Source organism: Mandrillus leucophaeus, unplaced genomic scaffold (assembly GCF_000951045.1).
Source record: "Mandrillus leucophaeus isolate KB7577 unplaced genomic scaffold, Mleu.le_1.0 Scaffold83, whole genome shotgun sequence".
Lineage (NCBI taxonomy): Eukaryota > Metazoa > Chordata > Mammalia > Primates > Cercopithecidae > Mandrillus > Mandrillus leucophaeus.
This window is the reverse complement of record NW_012109030.1, coordinates 4,184,181-4,212,162: the sequence shown is the minus strand read 5'-3', so window position 1 is coordinate 4,212,162 and position 27,982 is coordinate 4,184,181. Positions and strand designations below refer to the sequence as shown.

Sequence of the window (27,982 nt, the reverse complement as noted above, 5' to 3'; positions counted from 1 at the left end):
GTGATTCACTGAAGCCTCATTTTTGCCTGGCTCTTTTGCTCTTTATGAATTTACATTTTGAGGCACTAAAGGAAGTCCAGTATAAATTTAGGCCTCAGTAGAAAGACGTAAGAGCTCTTCCCATGCTAACCCAGCCAGCCTCTGCTGCCTCTGCTTTGATGAGGAAACTTTTCATGCTCCCTGTCTCCAGGAGCCCAGGGATTCTCTGGCTGGCTCCAAGTGCCCTCTGCATGGGTCTCTTGGCTAATGGGGGTTGACTGCCGCCAGCTTGGTTTTTTTATTCTGCTTCATTTATCCTCCCGGGTTCAGGTCTGATTGCAGCTCCTCCATTATTTGGGCCAGCTTGGGGCTGGCAATGCCCAATTTTAAAAAGGAAGGCCTGGTCTGAGCAGGGAGGTGGCCCAAAGGCCGGGCAGACTCACCTTGTGGAATGGACGTAGTGGGGACTCCGGACCCGCAGGTCTGGCGTGGACGGCATGCTGGACTGGGAGTTCCAGTGTGGGAGGCCGCGGATGGGGCTGTTCTGCAAGGAGTTGCTTCCTCCGCCTGCTTCCGCACAGCTTCCCGTGCTGGGGAAGCGCTTGTGGCTGCTGCAAAGCCAAGGAGGCCATGTAGTCACCGCCAGACAGACAGCACCTTTCCTGGGGGGGCTGGCTAGTTCAGGACATCGATCCCAGCATGTGGGGAAGCTCGCCCGTGACTCCCACCTTGCTTAGTCAGACCTCTACTGTGGTTCTCAGGCTTTCCCCAGCAGTGGGTAGAGTCCTGGTCCCTGAACACCCTCCCCACTCCCTACCTAGGCAATACGAGACAAAGATCCTGGTCAGCCTTCTCTGTAGCAGGCAGTGTGACGGTCCTGCCCTTACAGTTTTTTGTTTTCCAGGAAACAAATATTTACCTGTCCTGGCACCCCTTGGAGCTTGGTAGGGTGATTAAAGGAAATGAGAAAAACAGAGCAGCAGACCCAAATACCTTCCAAAAAAAAACCTCCCTACAAGGTCAGGCCGGTAATGAGCTGATAATACACAGCTTGGATTTCAGCTGCTTGGCTGGAGAATTCTGCTGGATGAGGGGGTGGAGTTCTGAACCACTGCAATTGCTCCGAGTGGACTTTCACTTGCCATTTCAGAATAGCGCTGCCTGAGATTTCCTAATTAATTCCTCTGGAATTTAACAGCATTCAAACCATCTGTCATCACGTGGATTGTGGGCCAAAGCCCCAATTTCTGAGTCACAAAAATGTACCTCAACAGGGTCGGCAGCAGAGGGCGCTGTGAGCACAGCCCCGTGAAAGGCAAACCCCAGGGGGAGGAACTAGGTTGACGTGGGTTTTGTCATCGTGGATGCTACTTGGGACAGCCCTTTGATTGTTCCAGAGCGTGGACGGTGGCCTCATTTGGTGTCGTTCACGACGCAGCTCACCTGGAATGGCTGTGAGAGGAGCGCTTCTTGACCTTCTCATAGGGTTCATCTAAAGAAGACTCACTCCACATTTTGGGCTTGATGGGAGACCTGTCATAGTCGCTGCGGTGACAGTGCGTCTGTCGGAGTCCCTCCAGGGATTGGGGAGGAGGAGGCCTGTTGTGCGACGGTGGCCGAGGAGGGAGTCCCTTGTGAGGAGAATGTAGAGGGGATATTGTGCTGGTAACCTGACAGTCTTCTGCACAAAGACAGGAAGAGAGGAACTGAGCCCCCGGCCATCCTTCCCACAGGCTGAGCCAGAGCCCCCACCCCCATCCACCCGCACCTTGGAGCCATACAGCCAAACCCACCCCTTCACCCCTGTAATGAGAAACCCTGAGACTCTTCCCTGGTTGCCAAGACAAGTCAAGACGAGTCAAACCAAACCAGGGCAAGCCAAACCTCCACTGCAGGCGGGACTGCATGGGAAGAGACGCGTCGCTTTTGATGAGACACGAATGGAGTGAAGTCTGACCGTCATTAAATACCACCAACAAATGACTGCTTCACGCCAAACAGCAAAATGTAGTTACTGCTCTAGTGTTGTCTTTCAACAGACGCTAAGCATCTAATTCACTCTGGGAGGGTCTGAGTTCCCGGAGAGTTTTATCTGTTTCATTTGCTGGTAGATCTTCAGCTGACACATAGTAGGTGCTTCATAAACATCGGTTGGAGAAAAAAAAAATGAATGAGGGTCTATATGTCCATTGTAAATACCTGCTGGGTGGATCGGGTGTCTACTCTTTGCTTTTTTTCCCTAGAGCTGTGTTTACTCTCTTTTCATTCTGTATATTTTAAGTTTGAAACTGCCTTAACTTCTTTAAGGAGATGAGCTACAAAGATTATGTATTAATAAATGATTCCCTGCCTCCAGGATAGGAATGATCTAACACGTCAGTGTGCTAGGGGACTTTCAGAAAAAGCAAATTCAGTGAGTCTAGGAGGTGCTGTGGGAGAGGCTGGTCTTGAAGGGACTTGGGCAGGCAAAAAGGAGAAGGAAGGAAGGGCTTGAACCAAAGTGTGGAGGCCCTGAGGGCAGGGTACCAGCTGCAGGCACATCTGGCCGGGCAGGGGCTGGTGAGGTGGGGCAGGCGGAGTGAGGGAGGAGCTCTGGTCAGCACAGCCACCTTCTGTGTACACATGTGAGCCAAGAGCCTGACTGATGGGGGCCTGGAATTCTGAGCTAAGGAGCTGAGATTTTGAAAACTCACAGGAAAACTTTGCAACATCTTAAGCACGGATGCATCAAGGTGAAAAATCCTGTTTTAGAACTATTCACCTGGCAGCGTTCTAAAACTAGAGACTGAAGAGGGGGATGAATGAAGACTTCAGGCTGGGGCAGGTCAGCATTGAGAAGAGAGAGGAGGGAACGATTCAGGCTTCACGGGGAAGGCAGAGATGGGAGGTGGAGGGGGAAAAAAGCACAGAAGCAAACCTTACAAACAACCAACTACCATTCACTTGCCCCTAAATCCATTTCCAGCCACTCGTTTCACAGCCTAATTCTCAGTCCCCCAGCCATGGACACCCAGTATGTACCCACTCCTCCTTTGCCCTCAAATCAGTGAAGGAAGAGTCCCTAGAAAGACAGCCTGCAGTGGGACCGTGGCATGCAAAACGATGTGCTGACACCTGTGAGGAAGTCCAGGGTCTGCATCCGGAACACGGGGAAGCAGCCGGAATCACAAAAATTACCCACTGACATTACCCACTCAAAATTACCCACTGACATTACCTATTGCTCCAGGCACCCCTCTATTACCAAGGAATCTCTCTCAATTTTTCTTGTTCCGTTTCCAGGAGAGACTGGGGTACTCAGAGGCCAACCACAGGGCTGGGATCTCTGATGCTCAAGCCCCCCGTTTCCTTGTAGCCCAATGGCCTCCCCCGTGTGTAATGAAGCAGACAAATATATTCCAGTCTGATTTCTAATAGCACAGCCAAGGTGACTGGGTAAATAACCCGCCAGACTTTCCCCACATCAAGAGCAATCATTATTATTATTGCAATTATCATTATTACTATGACTAGTGTGGACCTTTTATGTTTCCCATCTGAACAGCCACTTATCACTGCCTGCCTGAGGTTTCCCTACAGGACAAAAAAATTAACTGCCACTTAATATATTTCCATATAATTAATGCACCCGCCTCCCAGTGTGATGGTTAAACATCCACTGGAGTATTCTCACATGGTTCTGGGTTTGGTATTCTTCCTTCCCCTACGTATGATGGTGGTGGGGGTTGGGGGAGGGACGAGTTCTGTTTTTTTAAGAATTTCCCAAGAAAATATCCTGCTAACTACCAGGTTTTAACAGTTCAATGGGAAATAATAAGACAGTTTTCCAGCCTGAGCGTGTGTCTACCAGGATACCTCCCCTCTTGCTTTCACTACTGCCTTGGGAAGCAACAGTAGGTTTGTTCCATTTCTTCTCACGATCTTTAGACTCTCCTAGTGAGTTTCAATCTTTGACTTGTGATCTAAATCAATTTCTACCCTTTTCCTCTAGATACTATGAACACTCAAAAGGAAGCTATACCTAGTGTGTAGATTCTCTGTCAACAATGTAGTTTTGGACTGGGTATGGTAGCTCCTGCCTATAATCCTCCTAGCACTTTGGGAGGCCGAGGTGGGTGGGTCGTTTGAACCCAGGAGCAACATGGCAAACCCAGTCTCTACAAAAAAAATACAAACATTAGCCAGCTGTGGCGGCACACTGTAGTCCCAGCTCCTAGGGAGGCTGAGGTAGAAGAGTCACTTGAGCCTAGGAGGCAGAGGTTGTAGTGAGCCGAGATCATGCCATTGCACTCCAGCCTGGGCAATAGTGTGAGACTCTGCCTTAAAAAAAAAAAAAGTTTTTGGTTTCTAAAAAAGTAAAGCACCACTGATGAAAAGCTCTAATACACATGGGTTTATGCAGCACCTACCCACTCCCAACCAAATAGGTGAATACTGGGAAATGAGAGAGCTTGCAGGGAGCCCAGCTGTCTTTTGGCCTGGCTCTTGCCTTTACACAAGGCAATCCCCAGACTACATACAAATTCATCTCTGTTTACTCTGAGCTCCAGGTTTGGAAGCTGAAATGCATAAACCTACCATCCTCAAGAACAAGGGCATCTGAGAGGGAGCTGTCTTCACTGGCAATGTTTCCATCTGAGAAGACAAAAAGCAATAGCCTATGAGTTCAGCACATTCCTTCAACAAAGCCCTATCTGTAAAAACAGCGTGTCTACCACCACCTCATACCTTTCTCTTCCTAACCAGAAAGAACCCACCAGATACAATACAAATGCTGCTGGGTGTTTGACAGTCCCTGTGGCGGGTCATTGGCTCAGCTCCCCACCCCGACACTGCCATGTGCCCTAGCCTTTGTTTGTGTCCTGGTTTCATAGAATACTGCAATGCAGAGTGGCTTCATATCGAATATAAAGGCTGCCCCAGCCCGATTAAACCACATCATTGTCCCTGCACAAACCCAGGGCATGTACCAGCGAAACCAAAGGACGCAAACTGCTTTTTATTCTACAAATGTGAAACTAGGGTAGGCACTTTGCTTTGCTTCTGTGGCAATAAACGGCTTCTCAATAAACTTTGTAAGTCATTAGTAGAGAAAACAAGCGTGCTAAATACAGGCTCCATCTCTCCAAAGCTTATTTTTATAGATGCCATTCAATTAACCAGGAGAACACGCCCAAAAGGGAGAGAGTAAAATAATCCTCCCTGTTTCACTGCTGGGGAAACTGAGGGGTAGGAAGGGAAGAGCGGTTTGTCTGAGGTGGTTTTGCTCTCCGGCAACGCAAGCAAAGGTCCTAAGTCTTCAGGTTCCAAGTTTGGTGTTTTACCTCTTAAAATAATATGCTAAGGAACTAGCAAGAACGTTAATCACTCCTCTAGTTCAAGTGCGCCCTTGGATGTTTCTGTAGGAAACATCTTTCTGTTGGGAACCCCTAACTGCCTTGGAGGGCGTAGAGGATCTCAAATGGAGCATCAGAAAGAGGCTGAGAGAGCTTTACTAGGTGGCGGGGGAAAAGTTGTGTGGTCTTGGCCAAGGACAACAGGATGAGATAGGGAAAGATGGTTATTCCAAATTTCCTAGAGCAAAGGAGTTTCTAAAACTTCTCTTTTTAACTAGGAATTCACTTTATTCTTGTTGCATGATGGACTCTGAGCAACCAGGAGCTCTGACTTCAGCATCTTGGAATCTTCAGCACATCATTGCTACCCTAAGATGCCCACGAGTTTAGGCTGCAAATCTGTATCTGTCTATATCCATCTATGTAATTGTAGTGAAATATATATAACATCACATTTACCATGTTAACATTTTTTTTTTTTTCCAGAGATGGAGTCTTACTATATTGCCCAGGCTGGAATGCATGGTTACTCATAGGCATAATCATAGCAGACTACAGTCTCAAACTTCCGGCTCAAGCGATCCTTCTGCCTCAGGCTCCTGAGTAGCTGGGACTACAGGTGCATGCCAACATGCCCAGATTAACTGTTTTTCTTTTTTTTTTTTTTTTTTGAGACAGAGATTGCTCTTGCTGCCAAGGCTGGAGTGCAATGGCACGAGCACCATCTTAGCTCACTGCAACCTCCGCCCCCCGTGTTCATGTGATTTTCCTGCCTCGGCCTCCTGAGTAGCTGGGATTACAGGTATGCACCACCACACCTGGCTAATTTTTGTATTTTTAGTAAAGACAGGGTTTCTCCATGTTTGTCAGGCTGGTCTTGAACTCCCGACCTCAGGTGATCCACCCGCCTTGACCTCCTGAAGTGTTGGGATTACAGGTGTGTGAGCCACTGCGCCCAGTCCCAGCTTAACTTTTTTTTTTTTTTTTTTTGAGACGGAGTCTTGCTCTGTCGCCCAGGCTGAAGTGCAGTGGCCGGATCTCAGCTCACTGCAAGCTCTGCCTCCCGGGTTTATGCCATCCCCCTGCCTCAACCTCCCGAGTAGCTGGGACTACAGGCGCCCGCCACCTTGCCCGGTTAGTTTTTTTGTATTTTTTAGTAGAGACGGGGTTTCACCATGTTAGCCAGGATGGTCTCGATCTCGTGACCTTGTGATCCACCCATCTCGGCCTCCCAAAGTGCTGGAATTACAGGCTTGAGCCACTGCGCCCGGCCAACTATTTTTAAGTGTACAGTTCATTGACATTAACTACATTCACACTGTTGTGCAACCATCACCACCATCCATCTTCTGTTTGAATAATATTTTCATTTTTCCAGACTGAAACTCTGTATCCATTAAGCATTAACTCCTCATTCGCCTGTGCCCTCATCCCCATAGTAACCACTATTCAACTTTCTGTCTTTCTAGTGTCTGTCTTTAAATATGCATACACTTGGAGGAAAGCTTGATTTATATTTTCAATAATTCACTGACTTAGACAAGAAGGATTCTAACAGTTTAGGGGATTTGATGCTTTGTGGGTGGATACTGGGGGATTTCCTTCTACAGTTTACCAAAGGTCATCACCCAAATTCCCTGCCCCTGACTGGAGCTCAGGGTTCCAGACAATCAGATGGTCCAGTCTCCCCAAGCCTCAGCTCTTGGGATAGGAGGCCCCTGGAAGTACAGGGGCCAGCAGGTTGGCAGAGGCTGCTCGAAGAGAGGGATCACTGCTGCTGTGCACCCCAGCCCTACCTGTCCTTCCAGATTGAGTAGAGGCGCTCAGGTCCCTGAGTGTCAGAGCCTGGGCTAGCCTAGTCAACTCAGCTCAGTTCACAGTGAGGGCTGAGAAGAATGCTAGCTCCTGGCTGCAGGTTCTCCCAGGGAGGAAGCCAACAGTGATACCAACAGTTTGATTCATACAATCCCTTCCTCTGCGTCTGCATCCACTTGGTTTCTCTCACGTGGGATCAGGCCTTACTCGCTTCATTTTATGGATGGACAAATGAAGGCAGTGGGCAGTTAGGTGGCTGCTCAGGTCATGCAGGGGCCACTTGTGGGACCTGACGTCTGGTTCCCGGGGCCCGGGCGTGGGAGTGGGGTGGGGACAGCCCAGTTGGCACTGACCGTCTATGATCAGCGAAGCCCTCTGGGTGGGTTTCTTTCCAGACTTGATGCGGTTCTCATTGATCGCATTTTCAATCTCTTGCAGTTTCTTCAGTGCATTCAGATACGAGGTTTTCCTTTGTTTCTTCAGTTTTTTGCTGACGTTGGGATCACTGGCTAGGCGGCGGGCAGCCTCTGTAATCTGGGACTGAATGGCAAACTCTCGTTCCAGGCGTTCCAGCTCAGCTTCCTGTGGAAGGGAAAGCGCCGGTTTGTGTTACTGGGGATGCTGAGCAGGGAGACACTCATCCTTCCCTCCCCAAGGTCCCTGTCCCCTCCCCAAGGCAAGCTCAGTTCCTTGGGAGACACTCTTAAAAGTAGCTCCACTCCTAAAATCTTCATCCACTGAAGTCCCCAGACACACCCACTGTTGTAACCCTTGCTCCTGTTACTTTCCGGAGATAAGTGTTGGTCTGAACACTGTCACCATCACTGAGAACAGAGTTTCCACACGCAGGTCTAGGGATCGCTTGGCTGTGTTTGACTGTCTCCAGCAAGGTTCATTAAGACAAACCAAAGCCTTTGTGGAGAGTCACAGCCCATTTGGTTGCCACTTCCTTTCCATTTTGGATGTAGGATGCAGCATGATTTTTAGTTTCTTTATGTCATTCTTCTCTGTGGACTTGCTACCAAGGAACTCACACACATGAAGCCAATGCACGGGCCTCTGACTCATGCATCTTGTCTTTCCCCGTATCCCCACTCACCCGCGTGTCTTTCGGGAGTTCTTTTTTTTTTAGATGGATCTTGCTCTGTCACCCAGGCTGGAGTGCAGTGGTGCAATCTCTGCTCACTGTAACCTCCGCCTCCCAGGTTCAAACGATTCTCCTGCCTCAGCCTCCCAAGCGGATGAGATTATAGGCACCTGCCACCATACCCAGCTAATTTTTGTATTTTTAGTAGAGATGGGGTTTCACCATTTTGGCCAGGCTGGTCTCAAACTCCTGACTTCAGGCTATCCTTCCACCTTGGCCTCCCAAAGTGCTGGGATTACAGGTGTGAGCCACCACGCCCGGCCTTGGGAGCTCATTTTGCAAGCTCTGACTGTCCCTTCCCCATCTGCCTATTCATGGATACTCTGCTGGGCTACACCTGGGCCCTTCAAGGGGCATGGATGGACAGTGGGTGGTGGTGGTGGTGGTGGCAGTCCCCCTCCCACCCACCCCCACCCCCACCCCCGCCCAGCTCATTAATGTCCTTCCCCTTTTTTTATTGTAGCTCCCTCCCACCTCCATCCTTCCTTTTGCCAAGAAGTACAGATGGATGAGATTCTCCTCAGAGTTTGGGGACTGGGAAGAATGAAGCTGTGGCTGTCAAAAATGCCTGGTAGACCTAGCGGATGACACCTAGACAGCATGTTTGCTGTTGTCCTCTGTGCTGACCAAGCCTCTCCTCTGCAGATGCATGTACACCAGCTGCTGAGGGATGGGGCGAGGCAGCTCGTGCATGTGTGCGTGAGGATTTGGGGGGTGAATGTAGAATCCCCTGCAAAGTGTCAGATTGTTCATTTTTCTATTTCCTCTCTTCCCTAGTAAAACCCCTCTGGATGACAGCTAGCTCTACACAGCACCTTGTTGGTTGAGATTTTGAGCAGTGAGCTGTCTCACTGACAGGGTCCTGCAAGGTGGGCATACTTGGGAGCCTGCAGGAGAGGTAGAATGTTTGCCTAACCCCACAGCTAGTAAACCCAGGACAAATGCATCGGCAGCTTCTCAAGGCCAGGGAGAGAGCACACATCTTGCCCTAGGAAATTCACAGACATGCTGACATTTGATGGGAACTGATCTAGCCAAATAGGAGGAGATCAACTGTTGGCTAGAATCAACAGATCTTCCTGTTTGGTGGCTCAGTAAAATATCCTTGCCTCCTGGCACAATGCACCATGCTGGAGACTGCCATCAAGGAGAAGTTCTTTGCCTGATCTCATTGACTTTTGAGCACTTTAAGCCTAAAGGGAGTGGGAACAAACAGCGAGAGGAAAAGGTGAAGGTTAAAGGGAACTATTTTGGAGTTAATAAACTCCTGAATCCTGCCAAGGCTGGCTGCACTGTTCTCTCAGAGGGACAAGAATATCGACATGGACTCCCGCCTGGGGTCTTGAAATAGGCAAGTCACCAAGGGACAAAGATTGTTCTGTGAGTTTGGGCTCCCCAGGGCAGCTGTTTCTGAGCTGTTACAATGGCCCTGGCGCCAGACACTGATTCAGAGTTTTGTGGGGGAGCCCAGGACAAATTCTCACTATTTAAACTAAGACAAGTCCAAGGCTGAATGCCCTGTCCATGCAAATGTCTGCCTGTTACATGAATAGGGAAGCAAAGTGCATTTCCAGGAGCCACAGCAGAGACCAGGTGACCGTCTCATGCTTCTCAGAGGAACCTTGCAGAACGCCAGCTGCTCCTGTGCTGGTTCCTTTTACGAACTTAGGAAAGATCATGTGTGGGGACAGGCAAGGAAGCACATGGCTAGGGCATTCTCAGGGAGCTAAAGTCACACGGTACTGAGAAGCGTGGAAGGTGTAGTGGGACTCTGGGAAGACCAAGGAGAGTGTTGGGGAAACTACCTAAAAGCGGGGTCCCTTTTTAAAGCTTAAGGGCCAAGTATCTGCCCAGCAACAGGGGGAGCTGAAGTTCCTCCCTAGGGCGGCTCTGATGACCAGCAGGATTTGGAAATGCCTGACCTCAATCCCATCCTCCGTCCCCCGCAGTTCCCGCAGCACCCCTCCTTTGAGATTTCATCTCCCCTACAAGCAACTGTTTGCTGAGCATCACAAGTGCCAAATCCTGAGCGGCGTGTTTTACATACACTGGCTCATTCAATCCTAGGGACACCCAAAGAAGTAAGGGCTACGAGCTCCATTTTACAGACCAGGAACTGCCTAACTGAGCTTTAATTTTTTGTTGTTTTTGTTTGTTTTTGAGACAGGGTCTCAGTCTGTCACCCAGGCTGGAGTACAGTGGTGCAACCTTGGCTCACTGCGACCTCCATCTCCTGGGTTCAAGCGATTCTTGCCTAAGCCTCTGAGTAGCTGGGACTATAGGCACACACCACCAAGCCTGACTAATGTTTGTATTTTTTTGGTAGAGATGGGGTTTGCACCATGTTGGCCAGGCTGGTCTCGAACTCCTGACCTCAAGTGATCTGCCCACCCTGGCCTCCCAAAGTGCTGGAATTTTGCAGCAAAAGGCGTGAGCCACCACGCCCGGCTACAAGACCTTTAGTTTTCATTGAAGCAGACTGGTGTGTCTACCAGTGTCCCAGGGACCTGCCACTGCAGATCTCAGGAGATTCCTCTAACACTTAGATGGGGCCACAAGCACTTGGGTCCCTCTCTGATTTCACCCTCACCCTAATCCTACCTACCCCAGGTGTCCGTTTCTCCCAATCACTTTCTCAAAAGACTAAAAATATACAGCATTCCTCTTTCCCCTGGCTTTAAGTCCTGACCTTTTAAGGCCTCTGTTCAAGAGCATGTTAATTAGTAACTTCCTTCAGAAGAAATCTGGGAAAGCATTTCCTGGGCAGGGGCCCAGGGCCTGAGGGTATACCTGGCCTTTACTTTCTCTTGGCCTGAGGCTGGATTCTCAGTAACCAGCCGGAGATTCAAGTCTTTTTTTTTTTTTTCTGTGACATGTTTTATTTTCTCTTAAAATACTATATATATATATATATTTATTATTATTATACTTTAAGTTCTAGGGTACATGTGCATAACGTGCACGTTTGTTACATATGTATACTTGTGCCATGTTGCTGTGCTGCACCCATCAACTCGTCAGCACCCATCAACTTGTCAGCACCCATCAACTCATCATTTACTGTTTGTTTGTTTGTTTTCTCCCCAAATCTGAAGTCTCCAGCCCCAACTTCGCCCGTGTTCGGTCCAAAGGATGGACGTAGCTTCTCCAAACACAGACAAACAAGGCCAGGGCCGCCCAAGCATCCTGCACACATTCTTGGAGGGACGTGAGTAGCCAGGGGAGGCTACGACCACGGGGCGGTGGACCCTACTGATCTCTCCCCAGTCAACCTACCCTTGCACCTGATGCCATGGCCTAAGTTTTCCTTCTCTCGGCAGCTTTTCTTCCACAGATCAGGCATCAAGCTTGGCTCTGAGTCACTGAGGGCTGAGAGGCCATTACAAAGCCAAATACACGTGAATGCTACTGGAATGTTCTCCCCAAGCTCAACGTGGCTGCTTGCACTAGGCCCACAAGGTCAGACAAGCAACTTCGACAGACACCCAGATGCCTGCGAATGCAAGCAAACTACTCCTAGCGAGGGGAAGCACATACCGAACAGCCAGCTCACTCAAGAAAACATATGAGCGAAAATACTGGCATTGGGCGGAAATGAAGAAATTGTTACGGAAAACCTGGGAGGCCTCACCAAGGGGAAAAGGAAGGATAACGTGAGAGAATCCAACAACAGAAAGGACGGACGCACCTCTCCTTTGGGCAGGATTTTCTGTTCATCCAGCTTGAAAGCTGTTCCTATTCTTCTCCGAACAATGGGTGGTTCCTCCCCTGGATCCAGGGGATATTCAACTGGCAGCTTGCCCGTGAGCTCCTGCATATGTGACATGGCATTTGGAGTGAGCATAAATCAGAGTGGGGCGGGTCTGTTTTCTAGAACACACACACACACGCGCGCGCGCTCATACGCACATACCAATGCATGCATGCACTTTGGTACAGGTCAACGCCTATGCTAGAAATATTCACATTAAGCACTTTGCCTAAATAAGATTTCCAGAAATGAAATTTCATTTCTCTAACAATGTCTCTTACGTAGAATAGTTGCACTTCCAAAGTTTTTTCCAAAGTAAATTTCTGTGAAGTAAACATAATTGCCATTTTGGCTTTCATGATAAAACCTGAATTGCATTCATTCGTTAATTGAACAAATATTTCCTGCCTGCTCCTCTGCACCAGGCAAGGTCACCCAGCCAGTGAGGAGCAGCATCACCGTGAGTTCTCGGGTCTCTCCAACTCCAAATCCCGTGCTCTTGACACTGCGTCAAATACTCCCGCTCAAATACCTAAGTTTAAAGTTTCCTTCAAATGAATTTTCACAAGAGGAGTGGTATCTACATGGCAAATCTCAGAAAAGTGCATATATAAATGATTGAGAAACCAAGTAAGGGTAGTAATCTACTCTGGCCAGATGCTACAGGAATAGGCTGTGCGTAAAAGACATTCAATTGTTTGGTTTAAAAGTTTTAGTAGAATGGCCGGGCATGGTGGCTCATGTCTGTAATCCTAGCACTTTGGGAGGCCGAGGTGGGCAGATCTTTTGAGATCAGGAGTTTGAGATCAGCCTGGCCAACGTGGTGAAACCCTGTCTCTACTAAAAGTAGAAAAATTAGCTGGGCATGGTGGTGAGCACCTGTAATCCCAGCTATGGGAGGCTGAGGCAGAAGAATCGCTTGAACCCTGGAGGCGGAGGTTGCAGTGGACTGAGATCATGCCACTGCACTCCAGTCTGGGCGACAGATAGAGACTGTTTATTACAAAAAAAAAAAAAAAAGTATAGTAGAAATTGAACATATAATCCAAGTCATTGACAAGGCTACTAAAAAAACACCTGTTTTGTATATTTTGGGCCCTGGAAATCTAATTGTTGTGGGTACAAGGACAGTGAATTTAGTTGACAGACTTTCATGGTGACAGTGATCCTGGTGAAAGGCTAAGGATCTGGGGGTGATTTCAAGATTAGAATCAGGCTCTCTGTGCGTGAGTTGTATCAGGGCTGAACAATGATCAAATCAGAGTCAGCGGCTGCCCCGCGCTGCAGAGGCCAGCCATCAAATGCAAGAAGTCACTTCCAGAGACCAGAAAAAGCTGTGGGACCAACTGTGCATCTGTCGCCAGTGGCACAGTGGGCACTTCCAGGCCAAGCCCAGCTCTGGCTTTCTATCCCAAATTAACGCAGAACCTGCACAAAGACTCGAGGCGCTGCTCTGACAAGGAAGTTCAGAAGGCTCTTCTCAGGAATATCCATCATCCACACAGAAAGCTTTTGCGCAGGGCAGTCCAGGGCTGAGTGCCCAGCAGGCGGGAAAATCCAAATCATGAGAGTGATTCTGGCCTCTCTTCCCCAACTGCTGTGTGCTGAGTGTGCATGTGTGCACGCGTGTGTACGTGTGTGCGTCCGTGTGTGCATGTGACATGAGCATAAGCACGCATACTCCCTCACTCGCCTGCTTCTCCCTCGCTGTGTTCAGATCACCGGGAAATGACCCCGTGGACTATATATTCCTCATTGTAAGCATTTCAGAGCACAATGGCCAACTATTTGAGTATCAAACTCTCTGCAATTTTCTTCCCTGCTTTTTTCTTTAAAAAAAAAAAAAAATGTGGTTCAAATGTCTCCAAAGTAGGTAAGTGTTTATCCTGCAACTTTTTTTTAATCTGCTTCCCTAAAAGTCTATCTATAAATAACACAACTATTGGGGGTTTTATATTGTCAGGACTTGATTTTTTTTTTTTTAAACCTAGAAACTTCCAAAAAGGAGGGAAAAGTTGTTAAAATTGCCATGGATTTATAACTCTAAACTGTTTGTGGTTTTAAAATGTAGTTTAAAAAATGAGGCTACTGATTTTTTTCCACCATCCACTTGAAGGTATTTGAGTCAAAGTCTTGATTCTCCAGATATTTAATCTGATTTCGTGTGTAACCAGAGCTGCATAGCGAAGAAGTAATTTAACACTCTGCAGTGGGGCCTCAGCTTAGTGCCTCCCTATATCCTGCCAAATGCTCTCCCCCTCCCTCATTTTAGCTGCCCGCCCCCCCAGGGGTCAAACAGCGCTTCTTGATACTCTGAGCTGAGGGGAGAGATACAGGAACAGCACAGATTTACCAAGACTTCCCCCCAGCCCTTGACTACACATGCGTCAAGAGGCTATGGTGGGACTAACTATAGGGAATGATCACAGGAGAAATCTACCTGCAACCGACTTCTTGTTGGGTTATTTATTCCACTCAATTACATTTTCTGGTGTTAACATTATAAGAAGTGGCAGCTTTGTTTTCCTTCTTTTGCTTTTGTTTTTAAGAGCGATGGTGAGATTTTTTTATAACGCATGCTCATCTTGCCCTGACACGTTCCTTACATTTTCCAAACATGCATTCCCTGCCGGGTTTAGGGACTTTTTATTAGAAACAAAACAAGGCTTTCCAAATTATTAAAGGCAGACATCAAAACTCCTATTTTTTTTTCCCAATCCTTCAAGCATCTTCTTTCTAAAAACGTTGCTAATATTAACAGTATCACATAGCGCATTCTCCAGCCAGGCCCACTGCTTTCCTAAGATTTGCAATGAATTTGGACTAATGTGGTTCTGCTTTGAGCAGGCTCCAGTCTAAATCAATCCAGACCATAATTAGGCCAAGTTGAAATGTAATGTGATCTCACTCTACAGCCCCTTGTTTCATTCTTCCTGCTGCAAGGCCTTAGTGTTTGGGGGAAGGGTATACGTCTCTTTGACTTACTTTGGGAACCTCTTTTGACTTCCCATTCTCAACTGTTTACCAGCAAAGCTCTTTGTAAGGTTAGGTGGTGCATAGTCACTCCCGCCTTGGAGAGCTCCCACCCCATTGTGCCCATGTGCACAATGCACACACACACGCGTGCGCGCACACACACACACGCGCGCACACACACACACACAGTCATGTGTGTTGCATTAAAACATGAAGCCTTCAAACACTTCTAACAGTCATGAAATAAACAGAAGAAGGTGGAAATGGATATTTAAATAAATATAGACAGCAGCTTGCAGCAACTTCTGTGAGACTAGCACATACATAGGGTCGAGAAAGCATTGCTTTGCTTTGCTTTTTTTTTTTTTTTTTTTTTTGAGACAAGGTCTTGCTCTGTCATCCAATCTGGAGTGCAATGGCATGATCATCGCTCACTGCAGCCTCAACCTTCCAGGTGCAGGTGATCCTCCTGCCTTACTCTCCTGAGTAGCTGGGACTACAGACACACACCATCACCTCTGGCTATCTGGCTATTTTTTTGTAGAGACAGGGTCTCACTATGTTGCCCAGGCTACTCTCTCGTCTCCACTGATCCTCCTGCCTCAGCCTCCCAAAGTGCTAGTATTACAGGAATGAGTAACTGTGCCCAGCCTGCATAAAATTTAAAAATGTCATTAGGCTAAGATTTCATTTTTTAAAATGAAAAGTTAAACACCAGATCACAGGGTCTAAAGGTGATGATACATCAAGTGAGATCGTGGTTTCCTTGTTGACCACCAGCTGCTCAATAGGATGTCCAAAGACAAGTCTGAAATACCCTTAAGAACAAAAGCCACAACAATAAACTCAGGCACAAAATCTTGGGAAGATGGTGGCCAGCCCTTATAACCAATGAGGCGCTATCATGTGAGGAGATGCTTTCTGAACTACCACGCAAGTGTGAGGGATCATCATTAGGACTTGTCACTGGGGCTCCCATGGGGTCCTACTTGGGATTCATACTGGTCGTCATAGTTCTTCGTCACTAATTCTTTGATGGGTTCAGGGACTTTTTCTTTTATTGAAAACAAAACTAGGTTTTCCAAATAATTAAAGGCAGACACCAAAACCCATATGTTTCCCAACCCTTTAAGCATATTCTTTATAAAAAGTCGCTAATATTAACAGTACCACATAGCGCATTCCCCAGCCACGCCAAACTGCTTTCGTAAGATTTGCAATGGATTTGGACTAATGTGGTTCTGCTCCAATTCTTTCTCTGATAAAGCACACGAGAGAGGTTTGGATGTTTCCAACATTTGTGTTTAAGGAGAGTGCTCGCCACCCAGATAGGCTCTCTTTTTATCACTACCCTTGCCTTCCATCAAAACGATCAAATGACATCAGTCAAATGACATCAGAAAGATCAAATGACATCAGAAAGATCAATGACATCACAAGACAACACCAATCTCAACGGGATGAGCTAGGAAAGGCTTACAGCTTCTCGGAGACACAGCTTCTTCAGTTCCTCCAGCCTCTGACGCAGGGTTTCCTCCAGAGCTTCCTGCCTGGACTTCAAGGCAGCCAGCATGTCCTTCTTGGCCGACTGCGAGCTATCTGATTCCTGAGAACCTGTCAATAAACAGTGGGGTTACTTGGCCAGCTGACAGGGGACACACATCTGGACCACTAATGAATTTAACTGGAGCCCACGCTGCGGAGGTGGGATTTACCCCAGGAACCAAGGGAGTGTGAAATAAAACAGGTGCTCAGCGCTTTAACTGTGAGAAGCACATTCCAGCACTGCATGGAATTTATAGCTAGTCAGAAGAAATGGCAGGAAGATGGACCCTCCTGAAAAAGAAGTTTATCTTTCTCGATTATCTTAAGATATGTCACATACCTGCTTTAATTTTACTAGCAAATTCTAATAGACTTTACACAAGAAAGGGGGAAAGAAAAGCTCACGCCAGCAATTTTAATACATATTGAGTTATTTATCTTTGTTTTTTTTTCTTTTTTTGATACAGTCTCACTGTCACCCAGGCTGGAGTACAGTGGCATGATCTTGGCTCACTGCAACCTCCGCCTCCCAGCTTCAAGCGATTCTCATGCCTCAGCGTCCCGAGTAGCTGGGGTTACAGGCACCTGCCACCACACCACGCTAGCAGAGATGGGGTTTCGCCACGTTGGCCAGGCTGGTCTCGAACTCCTGACCTCAAGAGATCTGCCTGCCTCGGCCTCCCAAAGTGCTGGGATTCCAGGTGTGAGCCACCGTGCCCAGCCCTAAAACATATTTAATACGTTATTTTGTTCACTTAAAAATACTTATTATTTTTGCTTAGTGCAAACATAATGCGTGTTTATCATAAAAACCCTGAAAATGTAGACATGTGTAAAAAATAGTCCATTAACTAATCACCCAGAAATAACCATTGCTGTGCATTTTCTTTTGGCCTCTTTTCCTAAGCACATATATTTAAAAAATAAAATTAGAATGTTATTGTATTTTTTAACTTCATGTTTTGTATCGAGCAAATTCTCCTAATAAAAGTGATACATATTTTAACATGCTTTTCCTGGTTAAAACATGATGATTCAAATAGCAGAGTGCTAGATAGGAAGCCTTTGTGGAAGGCAAACTTCAAACCAAACAAAAGGAAAATAAGCTGAAATGCCAACTGGAGGAATTTAGGTTAGACCAAAGGAGTAATTTCTGGGCTGCCAGTGTTTGGATTCTGAAATAAGTTTCCTGCAGTGAAGCCATTATACTTTTTCTACCTTGATGGGTTAGAAAAGGAACATTGACTCTCTACAAAGGGAAAAGCTGATTATAACTTTTCTTTGCAAGCCCATCGTGAGCAGAAGTGTTAGAAATGGACAGGTGTTAGTTGGTGTGCATTCAAGGGGCTCACACCATGCCACTGACAACTGCATCAAAGAACTTCAAATACCTAGGGAGATTAATCTAATTAAAGATGAGCAAGATCTCTACTGCAAAAACTATCCCACTCTGCTGAGAAAAATTAAAGACCTAAATAAAGAGAGAGATACACTGTGGTCAAGGATTAGAAGCTTGATGTTGTAAAGACGTCCATTCTCCATGAATTAAACAACAGAATCAATGCAATCCCAGTAAAACCTTGGTAGGACTTTTGGTAGGAAGGAGAAGAAACTGTATTTCCATAGGAAACAATTGAATTTTTGGACAATTTTATAAATGGATGAGAGAATAATCCAATCAGAATTCCCAGAATCAACAGTTCTGTTTCTTCCAATGGTAGAAAAGGCATTGCAGCATCATAAAGCTAGAAAAAACTTTTGTCCCATGACATCAAACAGCTCTGCTTCACTTAAATTGTCCCCATAAATATACTATTCTTCTATTTAACGTCTCTGAGTAGAAAACCCTGTATTCCATCAATTTCCATACGTACAGGCTCTTACAACCCCAATCATCAAGAACTCTCAATGTCTAAGAACATTCTGACTCTGACACGGGTTTTGTTCTTTCCCTTGCTTACTCAGTTCGAGCTTGAAATAGAGAATATATCTGTCACCGCAGAAACATACTATCTTTATGCCTCCAAAGCAGCTAACAAATATTAGCTTGAATGAGCAACCAAATAAATGTTCACATCATATACTTGGATGCTGTAATTCAGTTGTATCTCCTCTTCATAACAAAAATCTAACACCTGTAAGTTGTTCCATTATGGAACCTACCTTCCAAACTCTGAATTGTTTGTAGCTCTTCCCTGGATTTTGACATACTTCAGTTGCAGGTCTCCGAATGCAACTGGACACAAGAAAGCTTCATCCATGACCTCATGGTTCTCAAATACTAAATCCATAGTGTCACATTCATACAGCACATCGCTGGACATTATTGCAGGTTCCCCTTTTGGAAATGGTTTAGGTTTGCTCCCTCCATAAGCCAATCACCCTGTGCTTACCAGTCCTAAATGATCTCCAGTGTATGTCCCTCCAAGGTTACATGGCTAAATCATTGTGACTCTTAATCTGGTTCTGTTAGTAATAGTCGCCAATCACATTTGAAGACTCAGGAACATTTACTAAAGTACTCTCTGTTTCATCATTGAAAGAATTAATAAGAGTGTAAAACAATACTGGAAGGAAGGCAGACTTTAGATTGAAAAAACAGGCCTAGAGAAACTTGGGTCCAAGAAGATTAAAGGATTTCTAGCTCAAGTGAAAAATTCGTTGTTTTCCCTGTCACCCCTGCCTAACCTCTCAAAAGGAAATAATGATTTATTAAGTCCAATCTAAGAATTAACTGTGTTCAAGAATGGCACAAATCACAACAATATGAAACTCAAGGGAGGTAAAGCACACCATTTTTAGACGATCATGTTGCTAGTTATGGGATTAGTTAAGATTTGGCCCTGAGTTCCAGGGCTCATTAATGCTACCCAAATTATCATCATTTACAATAATTAGCCTAGATACCAAGCCACAGAAAACAGGCAAGAAAGTGTTGGCAGACTCGATGGCTCAAGAGCCCCTCTCTGTATCTGCTAATGCTGGTTGGCTCTGCTAATGCTGGTTGGCTCCGTTTCATGCCATTAGCCTGGGAGTTACTTCAGGGCGAAGATGGTGTCTGGGTACCAAGTTAAGTCTCTGCAAAGTCACTGAGCCAGCCTACCCTGGACATGCAGATTTCCACTGTAGTATTAACTGGATGGCGGATAAAGGGTAAAACAGATCTGGGTTAGATAAAGTCAAAACCACTTACTGGACGTGTGGCCTTGGGTGTTACCTGCCCTCCTTAATTCATAAAGGGCTGAACGAGATAACACACCTCCAGCACTTTTGTACTGAGCCTGTAACAGGTCAACCCTCAAACTAGGGCAGGTTGAACGTGTGTGTGTGTGTGTGTGTGTGTGTGTGTGTGTGTGCGTGCGCGCGCGCGCGCATGCGCACACGCACTCATCCCCCCACCCCCGGTAGAATTAGAAAGACAGAAATCATTGCAACTGCCTGTTCACTGTTGCTCAATGAAGTATCAGTCAAAGAAAAGAGCTTCGTACCCAATTCAGTGTAACACTTGAGGTCCAAAGTTTACCTTTAGAAAGGAGCAATACAGAACTAGGCAGTGTTTTCTTTAAAAATTATTTTTAATTGACACATAATAATTGTATGTATTTATGGGGTACACAGTAATGTTTTGGTACATTTCAGGGTAATTACCATATCCATCATCCAAACATTGATCATTTTTTGGGTTGGAAATACTCAATATCCTCCCTCTAGCTATTTGAAGCTATACAATACCCTACTGTTAACTATTAACATCCTACAGTGCTATAGGACACTCAAACACATTCCTCCTACCTCGCTGTAATTTCTGTCCTTCAGCAAATCTCCCCCATCTCCTACTCTCTCTACCCTTCCCAGCCTCTAGAAACTTCTGTTCTACTTTATACTTCTATGAGATCCACTTTTTAAAAATACACAGTGTTATGGCCGGCCGCGGTGGCTCACGCTTGTAATCCCAGCACTTTAGGAGGCGGAGGCAGGTGGATCATGAGGTCAGGAGATTGAGACCAGCTTGATCAAGATGGTTAAACCCCGTCTCTACTAAAAATACAAAAAAAAAAAAAATTAGGCATGGTGGCGGGCACCTGTAATCCCAGCACTTTGAGAGGCCAAGGCAGGTGGATCACAAGGTCAGGAGTTCAAGACCAGCCTGGCCAAGATGGTTAAACCCCGTCTCTACTAAAAATACAAAAAAAAAAAAAATTAGGCATGGTGGCGGGCACCTGTAATCCCAGCCACTCGGGAGGCTGAGGCAGAGAATTGCTTGAACTCAGGAGGCGGAGGTTGCAGTGAGCCGAGATTGGTCCACTGCACCACAGCCTGGGCGACAGAGCGAGATTCTGTCTCAAAAAACAAAAACAAAAACAAAAAACCCAGTGTTCACAAATGATGTTTCCTGAGTCCCTGGGTTTGCAGCTATGTCTTTGGGGCAGCTATGGATGGAGGTGGGGTCAAGGTGGTTCCGTGGCTATTCTTACACTATTGCACTCCACGTTCCTCAAAATAAAGCAGCCCCCTGTGAACCTGCTGCATGTATTCAGGCTGCCATATTGTAACAAAAAGGGTTCCCACTGCCTTTTTTGTCTTTAAAGGAAATCCACTGTTCTGGGGCAAGGGCTCGGAGCTCTCATGGCTCGTGTGATCTCAGAGCTTGTGTGATCTGAGCCTGTGGGCTGCTACCTGCAACTAGGCAAACATGGCCACTAAAGCAAGAGGTGGCCGAGTACCCAGTGACACGGACACACCAGGAACATTCCATGGAAGCAGCTCAAAGGGCATCAGGAGAGGGAGTCCAAAATGCCCTCTGATGTTGATCTGCTTTCCCACCTCCTCCACAAATGCCCACTAGGCATTCCCCGACCCAGCAGGGTGGTTTTAAAAGGGAAGAAAGAAAGAAGCTACAAGACAGGGAGAAATCAGGAGGCGGAGGTTCACTCTCGCTGCCCGCCCTGATGCCCTCAAGTGACAGAATGACTCCAGGAAGAAACTGAGTCAGGGCAGAGCCTTAGGGCTCAGGGAAATGGGACTCTCGAAAACTAAAAGCTGGGGCGGCAGCTCACACCCATAATCCCAGCACTTTGGGAGCCAAGGAGGGAGCATCCCTTGAAGTCAGGAGTGTGAGACCAGCCTGGGTAACATGGTGAGACTCCATCTCTACAAAAACAAAACCAGCCGGGCGCGGTGGCTCAAGCCTGTAATCCCAGCACTTTGGGAGGCCGAGACGGGCGGATCACGAGGTCAGGAGATTGAGACCATCCTGGCTAACACGGTGAAACCCCGTCTCTACTAAAAAATACAAAAAAACTAGCCGGGCGCGGTGGCTCAAGCCTGTAATCCCAGCACTTTGGGAGGCCAAGATGGGCGAATCACGAGGTCAGGAGATTGAGACCATCCTGGCTAACACGGTGAAACCCCTACTAAAATACAAAAAACTAGCCGGGCGAGGTGGCGGCGCCTGTAGTCCCAGCTACTCGGGAGGCTGCAGCAGGAGAATGGCGTGAACCTGGGAGGCGGAGCTTGCAGTGAGCTGAGGTCCGGTCACTGCACTCCAGCCTGGGCGACAGAGCGAGACTCCGTCTCAAAAAAACAAAACAAAACAAAACCAAAAATTCAAATTTCAAATCAGCACCTAGGCTTATGCTGATTTATCCATTTCCAGTTATTTGAACACATATATGCTTTTGCAAACCTCTCTGAGGTTGTGTTTAGCCCCTTAGAAATTAAAAAAAAAAAGGGCTGGGCGCCGTGGCTCACGCCTGTAATCCCAGCACTTTGGGAGGCCAAGGTGGGCGGATCACGAGGTCAGGAGTTTGACAGCAGCCTGGTCAACATGGCAAAACCTTGTCTCTATGCTTTAAAAGTACAAAAATTAGCTGGGCGTTGTGGCACGCGCCTATAATCCCAGCTACTCGGGGGGCTGAGAGAGGAGAATCACTTGAACCTGGAAGGTGGAGGTTGCGGTGAGCTGAGATGGCACCACTGCACTCCAGCCTGGGTGACAGAGCGAGACTCCATTTCAAAAAAACAAAATAAATAAATAAAAAGGATACAGGCTGGGCGCAGTGGCTCATACCTGTAATCCCACTGTAATCTCAGCACTTTGGGAGGCTGAGGTGGGAGGGCTGCTTGATGCCAGGAGTTCAAGACCAGCCTGGCCAACATAGTGAGACCTGTTCTCTATTAAAAAAAAAATTAAATGATCTAAATCTGCTATCACAGAGAGGGGGGTGACTGGTGGGAAAGACACTGGATTTTCATCACACATCTGCCATTAAATGGTGTAAGCCCTTGAGTTACTAACCTCATGGCCCCATCTATAAAATGACCAATTGACCGAACTCTAAGATTCCTCAAACTGAAGACACTATTACTCAATAAAGAACTTACTCAGAGTTCCTGTCAGGCCTCTGAGCCCAAGCTAAACCAACATATTCCCAGTGACCTGCACGTACACATCCAGATGGCCCGAAGCAACTGAAGACCCACAGAAGTGAAAACAGCCTTAACTGATGACATTCCACCACTGTGATTTGTTTCTGCCCCGCCCTAACTGATCAATGTACTTTGTAATCTCCTCCACCTTAAGAAGGTTCTTTATAATTTTCCCCACCCTTGAGAATGTACTTTGTGAGATCCACCCCCTGCCCCCAAAACATTGCTCTTAACCACCGCCGATCCCAAAAACTATAAGAACTAATGATAATCCACCACTCTTTGCTGACTCCTTTTTCAGATTCAGCCTGCTTGCACCCAAGTGAAATAAACAGCCATGTTGCTCACACAAAACCTGTTTGGTGGTCTCTTCACATGGACAGGCGTGAGACAGTTCCCTCTTGCTGCTAGCAGTCACTTTTGCAATTTTTACAACAGGAATCCTGTACACAGTGCAATCTTCCCTCCCCCTTTTCTCTACCTTCCCAACTTCTAGCCTTCTGCCAACTCTGCTCTCATTTCATTTACTGCTACAGCCTCTCCCGGGGTGGAAGGGTGTGTCTCATTATTAACCAGGGCCTAAAGGATTTACTGCTTCATCTTATCAACAGACTGAAGCAAATATTTGTAAACTCAAATGCTAAACAGAGTTTAATCTGAGCTGTCTTTGGAATTAATGAAGTAGAAGATGGATGGAACCTCTTTATTCTAGGTAGAAGAGTGAGATTTCAAACTTTATTGATTGAAAAAACAGTAGCTAAGTGCTACCTGGAAAGGGCTGTCCAAGCCTAAGGAGTTGGTGTAGGAGTCAAAGGAAAAACAGAGGTGATCTCAACACGTTTTTAAAAAGATACGTGTAATGCACAAATATCTACATATATATACACATATATATAGATACATACATATATATATTTTTTTGGTAAAGTTTCAGGCAACACTCAGATTTATGAGTATTCTGAATATTCTTTAGAAAACACAAACTGGTGTGTAGCCTCCTCTAAAGCAAAAGCCCACACCAGTGGTTTTGAGTTAACAGGGCTGGGTGTGTGTTCCAGCACTGCCGTTTACCAGCTGTGGGGACTTGGGAAGGTTGTGCAACCTCTTGAGGTCTGTTTCCTCCCCTATAAAACGGGAATGGAAATAGCACTTCTTCAAAAGTGGGGAGAATTAAAAGGGATAAACGCTTAGAAGATGCTTGGAAAAGAGGTGAGAATACATTAAGTGTTACGTGAATACTAGTTACTCTTTCTATTAAAAAGTGAGGCCGGGGTGGTGGCTCACAGCTAGAGTCCCAGCACTTCTGAGAGGCCAAAATGGGATGACTGCTTGAGGCCAGGAGTTTGAGACCAGCTTGGGCAACATAGCCAGACCTTGTGTCTACAAAAATTAAAACAAAAATTAGTAAGGCAGGGTAGTGCATGCCTGTGGTCTCAGCTACTCTGGAGGCTGAGGTGGGAGAACTGCTCCAGCCGAGGGTGTGGAAGCTACTGTGAGCTGTGATTGCGCCACTGCACTCCAGCCCGGGCAACAAAGCAACGCCCCATCTGAAACCCACCACTATTCCTAGCCTTTATTAGGAGTCTGCATTCCAATTCGGAGAGCTCCAAAATGTAGATGAGAAAGTCCATTTAGTGGACAAGCAAGGAAACGTGGAATGCTTGCAGACGTGCCACCCACCGTGGCCCCATCAATTCAGGAAGCTCATGAGAAGGGTAAGGAAATTAATTTTTACAGGAGCTTCCTAAACAGGAGCTTCGTACCCGCTGTACTTCACCGAATCCTCACAGAGACATCGTTCCCATTTTCTTTTTCTTCTCTTTCCTTTTTTTTTGGAGATGGAGTCTTGCTCTGTCACCCAAGCTGGAGTGCAGTGGCACGATCTCGACTCACTGCAACCTCCACCTCCTGGGTTCAAGTGATTCTCCTGCCTCAGCCTCCTGAGTAGCTGGGACTATAGGCGCACGCCACCATGCCTGGCTAATTTTTCTATTTTTAGTAGAGACGGGGTTTCACCATATTGGTCAGGCTGGTCTGGAACTCCTGACCTCGTGATCCACCTGCCTCGGCCTCCCAAAGTGCTGGGATTACAGGCGTGAATCACCGCGCCCGGTCTCCCATTTTCATAGAGAAGGTCAGAGTCAGAGGGAGGCTGAACTGGGAGTCTAATTCTGCTGTTCTGTCTTTTGCCTCTTGCATAAAAGCGCAACACGGGTAGGAGCTTTCTGTCTTGATCTCAGCTGGGTTGCTCTAGTAAACCTGTGTAGAAGGCAGTCACATTGCCTCCCAAGCCGGGGCTCCTTGCATGACAGTGCAAGCATCAAAACCGAAGAGCAGGAAGCAGGGCAGGGGCTCTTTGGATCACCCAGGCTGGAGTGCAGTGGTGTGATCTCAGCTCATTGCAACCTCCGCCTCCTGGGTTCAAGTGATTCTTCTGCCTCAGCCTCCCAAGTAGCTGGGATTATAGCGTGCCACCACACCTGACTAACAGAAGCCTCTGGAGCCCCTTCCATGTGCAAGGTGTTGTGGGATAGACACGAACAGCAGACATACATCTAGGGCTCAGACCTGCCCGCCAGGAGGCAGAAGAGAGCAGACCACAACAATAGGCCGGGCACGGTGGCTTGCACCTATAATGCCAGCACTTTGGGAGGCCCTGGCAGGAGGATTGCTTAATGCCAGGAGTTTGAGACTATCCTGCACAACATAGTGAGACCCCATCTCTAAAAAAATAAAAAATAAAACAATTAGCTGGGTGTGGTGGTAAGTGCCTATAGTCCCAGCTGCCCAAAAGGCTGAGGCAGGAAGATCCCTTGAATCTGGGAGTTTGAGAGTACACTGAGCTATGATCACGCCACTGCGCTCCAGCCTGGGTGACAGAGTGAAACCCTGTCTCTAAATAGGCAAAAAAGAATGAGACAGGTACTAGTTGCCGTAGAAGGTGGAAGGCAGAACCCACAACTGGAAGCTGACCGGGTAATTAACCTGGATTGTAGCTGGTCATACATACTTGAAATTTTTTTTTTTTTTTTTGAGATGGAGTTTCACTGTGTCACCCAGGCTGGAGTGCAGTGGTGTGATCCCAGTTCACTGCAACCTCTACCTCCTGGGTTCAAGTGATTCTCCTGCCTCAGCCTCCCAAGTAGCTGGGATTATAGTATGCCAGCACGCCTGACTAATTTTTCTATTTTTAGTAGAGATGAGGTTTCACGATGTTGGCCAGGCTGGTCTCCAACTGCTGACCTCAAGTGATCTGCCCGCCTTGACTCCCAAAGTGCTGGGATTACAGGTGTCAGCCACTGCGCCCAGCTGGGTGACTTTTTTTACTGTCTCTCTGAGAAGGTTAAGCCTGTCTCTGAAATATTGTCAAGAAAACACAGTGTCAGGTCAGTTCTCCAGCAAAAAATCTTTCCTCCCAGTTATCGGGAGGAAAATATCTACTTGAATGATACTAGATTAAAAATAGAACCTGTTGTTTTCGGCGACCTTATGACATTTCAATCCTAATCCAAAGGATTTTTATTGAACTAGGTCACTAATAATCTGGCCAACGAGGAAGATAAAAAGAGCTGACCCTACAGAGACAATTCCCATCCAAGCAGAGAGAGAGATGGAGTGACTCACGCCAAGTCAGAAAGCCATTTTCGGGGGTATTTGGAAATCTATGGAGTGAACTTCCCAATGCTGTGGACATTGTTTGAGACCCTGGAGACACTGCCTGTGTCACTGTGGGTTTCCCAGCTTCTAGCCGGGGAACTCCAGACTCCAGCCGGGGACAGCTGGGTGTGGAGGGGCGGATGTGGAGGGAATGCCAGCAGCACAAACAGCAGCTCTTCTCCCGGCCGGCGGACACATGGAAGGACAGCCTCTTTCAGCCGCGAGCCAGAAATGCTCCGATTGTTCAGAAGACCCCAGGCGACTCAGCACCGGATATGAGCGTACATTCTGCCCGGAGGACGCTGTCAGGAGCCACGCGTGGCTCATCTGTTTTTGACACAGAGGAGATACTGACGACCAGCCACTGATTTCAGAAGACAGAGAAGGGGTGCTTTCCTCTCTGGAAGGAGGGGAGAATTCGAAGCCAACAGTGCTCCAAAGAAGAAAGGAATCTGTTGTTCCAGAACTAAAGAAGGGAAATGACAACCCGTCTCTTTAGACCTTTAGAGAAAAAAAAAAATGAAGAAGGCATATTCCCAGCAGATCAGTAGAAGCTGTAAGGAAAAGTTTTGGCAGACACCCCAGGAATAAACACGAGGAAGAGGTTAGAATTCTTCTTTATGATAAAAAGATATTTATTTCCTTGACAAATCCTCAGTGATGAATTCCTTACATAAAATATGTCCCAGGAGACCACGGGAAATAATGCCACTTTGCAGACTGCGGGATAAATGTGTCATCTCTGGGGACCGTTATAGAGAATTAAATGTGATTTTTAACATGAAAAAATGCATGCTTGGAGAACTTTTCATCAGGCTTAGAAATTTTAGAAATAAAATAGTTCATTTCAGAGAGCATTGAAATTGAAGCTCTTTGAAAAGCAAGCGCCTTTTGACGGTGGCTGGAAGTCTCTGGAAGAGCTTTGCTTTCTGGCTAGACTCCATGGCTCACTGAACCTTGGTGAAGAGTGCAAATGTAATTTAACAGAGAGAGAGAGGAGAGGGAAAAAAAAAAAAACCCTGAACATTCAATTACAAAAATTAGCAGCATCCAGTAAAATACCCAGTTGAAACTATGGTTTGTAAATCCTACAGTTTCCATTTCTTAGGCTGTGAAATGAGGGAGCTGTCCTAACTTCTGGCTCCAAGCTTGTTAGGCTACTGCAATACCAACGTTTGCAGATTAACTGAATTTCAGTCATCCTTGTTCTGTGCTCCCAGCAAAGGAGTACTGGAACAGAAGGCTGGCCCTAAATGGGAACAGAGAAATGCTTGTGGGAAGTGATAGTGATATCTCTTTTTCAGTATTTAAATTTCATCACAGTCCTACCCCGTCAGGAGGCTGAGG

The 27,982-nt window shown here is 46.7% G+C and overlaps 1 protein-coding gene across 1 annotated transcript in view; it reads right to left on the bottom strand.

Moving 5' to 3' along the window:
• Positions 1-27,982, bottom strand: part of FRMD4A (FERM domain containing 4A) — a 221,993-nt gene that overhangs the window by 14,747 nt on the left and 179,264 nt on the right. Inside the window, exons 14-19 of the mRNA XM_011968152.1 lie at positions 16,485-16,618; positions 11,966-12,088; positions 7,484-7,712; positions 4,558-4,614; positions 1,423-1,660; positions 423-590 (exon numbers count right to left, since the gene is read on the bottom strand). Of these exons, the coding sequence (XP_011823542.1) occupies positions 423-590; positions 1,423-1,660; positions 4,558-4,614; positions 7,484-7,712; positions 11,966-12,088; positions 16,485-16,618 (949 nt within the window). The remainder of the gene's footprint in view (positions 1-422; positions 591-1,422; positions 1,661-4,557; positions 4,615-7,483; positions 7,713-11,965; positions 12,089-16,484; positions 16,619-27,982) is intronic.